Consider the following 3159-nt stretch of genomic DNA (forward strand, 5'->3'; position numbering starts at 1 on the left):
ATGGAGTACATCACCGCTCCACGATGGTCCCGGGTACTCTCTGACCCAGGTGGTCACTCCTTGGCATTAGTTCTGGTCATATGGAACTATCATTAATTCATCTCAGTGGCAGTGGCGGGCCATAAAGAACTACTGATGTATTTATTTCAGCGGCGGCCTCTCCCACATTAGTTCCCACACCGTCAGGCTATGCAGAACTAACGACATATTTTATCTTATTGGAGGCTGCCCCTTTTTAATCTCTCTCTCCCAACTACCTCTCTATTAGCTGGGAACTCCGCTCACACTCTCTGCAACGACCCAGTGGTGGTTTCCCTCTCACATTTCCCTTGGTAAGTCCCTACCACACCAGGCCCACACATCCCAATTCCACGGCAGGTTTGGCACGACTCACCACTGCGTTTTCTCTTGAACACCCAGTTATCTTACTCCTGAGTCCCACAATATTCCATATCCTGCCACAGAGACACTCGCTTATCCTTGTTCATTTCAGCTCTATTAAAACTCACTAGAGGTTGGAACTAGCCCAGATGTGTATCCACTGATGGATACATAATGTGAACTTAGTACTGGATTAAGGCAGCGTCCTCTTAAATAACAGAACTTACAGAATAAATCTCTTTGTATATAGAAAGGGGATTTGTTAGAACGATTTACAGACTGTGGTCCAGCTAATCCAACAATGTCTGGCTGTGAATAGAAAGGCCAAGAATCCAGTAGTTTTTCAGTCCGTGCAGCTGAGGGTCTCGGTGGGTCTTCAGGACACTTCTGAATCCTGAAGAAGTGGGACTTGCTGGCAAGGCGAGGGCAAACTGGCAAAGAGCAGAAGCTTCCGTCTTCCTGTCAGTAGAGGAAGTGGCCCAGACTAGAGGTGGGTTTTCCCAGCTAAGAAGATCTGGATTAAAGACTTTTTGTCTTCCTACCACAGGGATCCAGACTAGGAGTAGGTCTTCCCACTTCAAATGAAACAAAAATCACCCAGGGGTGCTCTCCATTTTTGGGTTCTAGTTAATTCCAGATGTAGTCAAGTTGGCAACCAAGAACAGCCACCATAAGTACTACCACACACAGTGGAGTTTTACTCCGCTTTAAAGAAAAGTGAAATTGTTCAATTCACAGAAAAGGGGGTAGAAGTGGAAATACAGTTTTTAAATGTTTTATTTTTAATCTTGTGTCTGTGTGGGTCTATGCATTTGAGTGCAGGTGCTCACGGAGAGCAGATCCCCGCTGAGGACGTGGTTGCTGCCAGATGTGGGTGCTGGGAACTGAGCGTGGGTTCGTTATAAGAGTTAATGCCGAATCTCTCTCCATCCTCCAGAAACTGTCTGGTTAGATGAGGTAATTCCGAAAGGCCCAGTGTACCAAGCAATCACCCTCTGCTCACCTGAGCCCCCGTCTTTATAAATATCCACCTATGTGGCAGTGGCATCAGGGAACCCATGAGAGCACAGAGGGTTAAAAGGGAGTGTGGGGAACAGAACACCAGAGACGGGCAGAGAGCTTGCGTGGGAACCAGAGGTGGGAAGATTCAGGGGTGTGGAGAGAATCAGCCAAAACCTAGTAGGTATTAAAAATGCCACAGGGGCCTCTGGGTCTGTGCGTGTGTGTGAGTGGATGTGAGCCGCCGCCGGAGCTGTGGACGGTTTGCCGAGCCTGTTAGGGCTGCTGGCCTAGAGTCCCGACGCCGTCCTGTCCCGATACCTGCGCCCCCCCAACACCTCTCTGTTTGTCAGAAACATGGCGAATGACACCAGGTCTGAAGATTTACGTCGGGAATTTGGTCGTTATGGTCCAATAGTAGATGTTTATGTTCCACTTGATTTCTACACACCGCGTCCAAGAGGATTTGCATATGTTCAATTTGAGGATGTTCGTGATGCTGAAGATGCTTTACATAATTTGGACAGAAAATGGATTTGTGGGCGTCAAATTGAAATACAGTTCGCACAGGGGGATCGAAAGACACCAAATCAAATGAAAGCCAAGGAAGGGAGGAATGTATACAGCTCTTCACGATATGACGATTATGACCGATATAGACGTTCTCGAAGCCGAAGTTATGAAAGAAGGAGATCAAGGAGTCGCTCCTTTGATTATAACTATAGGAGATCTTACAGTCCTAGAAATAGACCGACTGGAAGACCACGGCGTAGCAGAAGCTATTCCGACAACGATAAATTCAAACACCGAAATCGATCTTTTTCAAGATCTAAATCCAATTCAAGATCACGGTCCAAGTCCCAGCCCAAGAAAAAAATGAAGGCTAAATCACGTTCTAGGTCTGCATCTCACACCAAAACTAGAGGCACCTCTAAAACAGATTCCAAAACACATTATAAGTCTGGCTCAAGATATGAAAAGGAATCAAGGAAAAAAGAACCACCTAGATCCAAATCTCAGTCAAGATCACAGTCTAGGTCTAGGTCAAAATCTAGATCAAGGTCTTGGACTAGTCCCAAGTCCAGTTGCCACTGATAATATAAATCACGATACTTCTAGGCATGTATCATTCATTTACTCATAGTTTGGTATACTTAAATTATCAGGAATACAATGTTGCAATGATGCTTTTAAAAACAAACAAACTTAACTTGTTAGTTTTTCCCTGTATTGGGCAATGGTTATAATTAAAATGATACGCTGTTGAGAAGCCACTCTTAAGAGTCCAGTTTGTTTAATGTTATGGGCAGCTACCAATTTGTGGTGTCTCTGTATATTTTTGTAAAGATTCTCGTTTTTTATGCTTGAAGTATTTGGTGAAAAGATGTTGGTGACCATAATTTGCAACATTGTCTTATTAAATAAATTTTCATATTCATATTTGGTAGAACTGTTAACCTAGAAATGTAGCTTGCTAATAAGATAGAATGATACAGAAGTGAAGTAGTAGCCACATTACAACACTGACTGCTCAGACACTTAGGTTCAGGGTGGACCTTTATGTCTCGTCAAGATGTCTAAGCCCATGATGATTATTTATGATGCCATGTGGAATAGTTCTTTTGTTAACTCCACTGTCTGGGGATTGATGCCAACTGGGTTACATAGTGTTTTCAGGGAGACTGACCTTTTCACTGAAACATGGAGCCCTCACTGCTTTCCCCACCTCAATCCCTGCTGGTTTCTAAGATTTGAAACATTAAAGCATAAGGGAAACAC

The 3159-nt window shown here is 44.1% G+C and overlaps 1 protein-coding gene across 1 annotated transcript; it reads left to right on the forward strand.

The window, feature by feature from the left end:
• On the forward strand, nt 1-2504 carry LOC308428804 (serine/arginine-rich splicing factor 10-like; the record flags this gene model as incomplete). The annotated part of the gene is made up of 2 exons (XM_080927377.1): nt 1-33; nt 1675-2504. 2 exons carry the CDS (start codon nt 1-3, stop codon nt 2473-2475), a joined length of 834 nt encoding a protein of 277 aa, XP_080783503.1. The 3' UTR covers nt 2476-2504.
• Nucleotides 2505-3159: the final 655 nt, after the last annotated feature.

This window comes from Micromys minutus (genome assembly GCF_963924665.1).
Source record: "Micromys minutus genome assembly, chromosome: 13".
Classification (NCBI taxonomy): domain Eukaryota; kingdom Metazoa; phylum Chordata; class Mammalia; order Rodentia; family Muridae; genus Micromys; species Micromys minutus.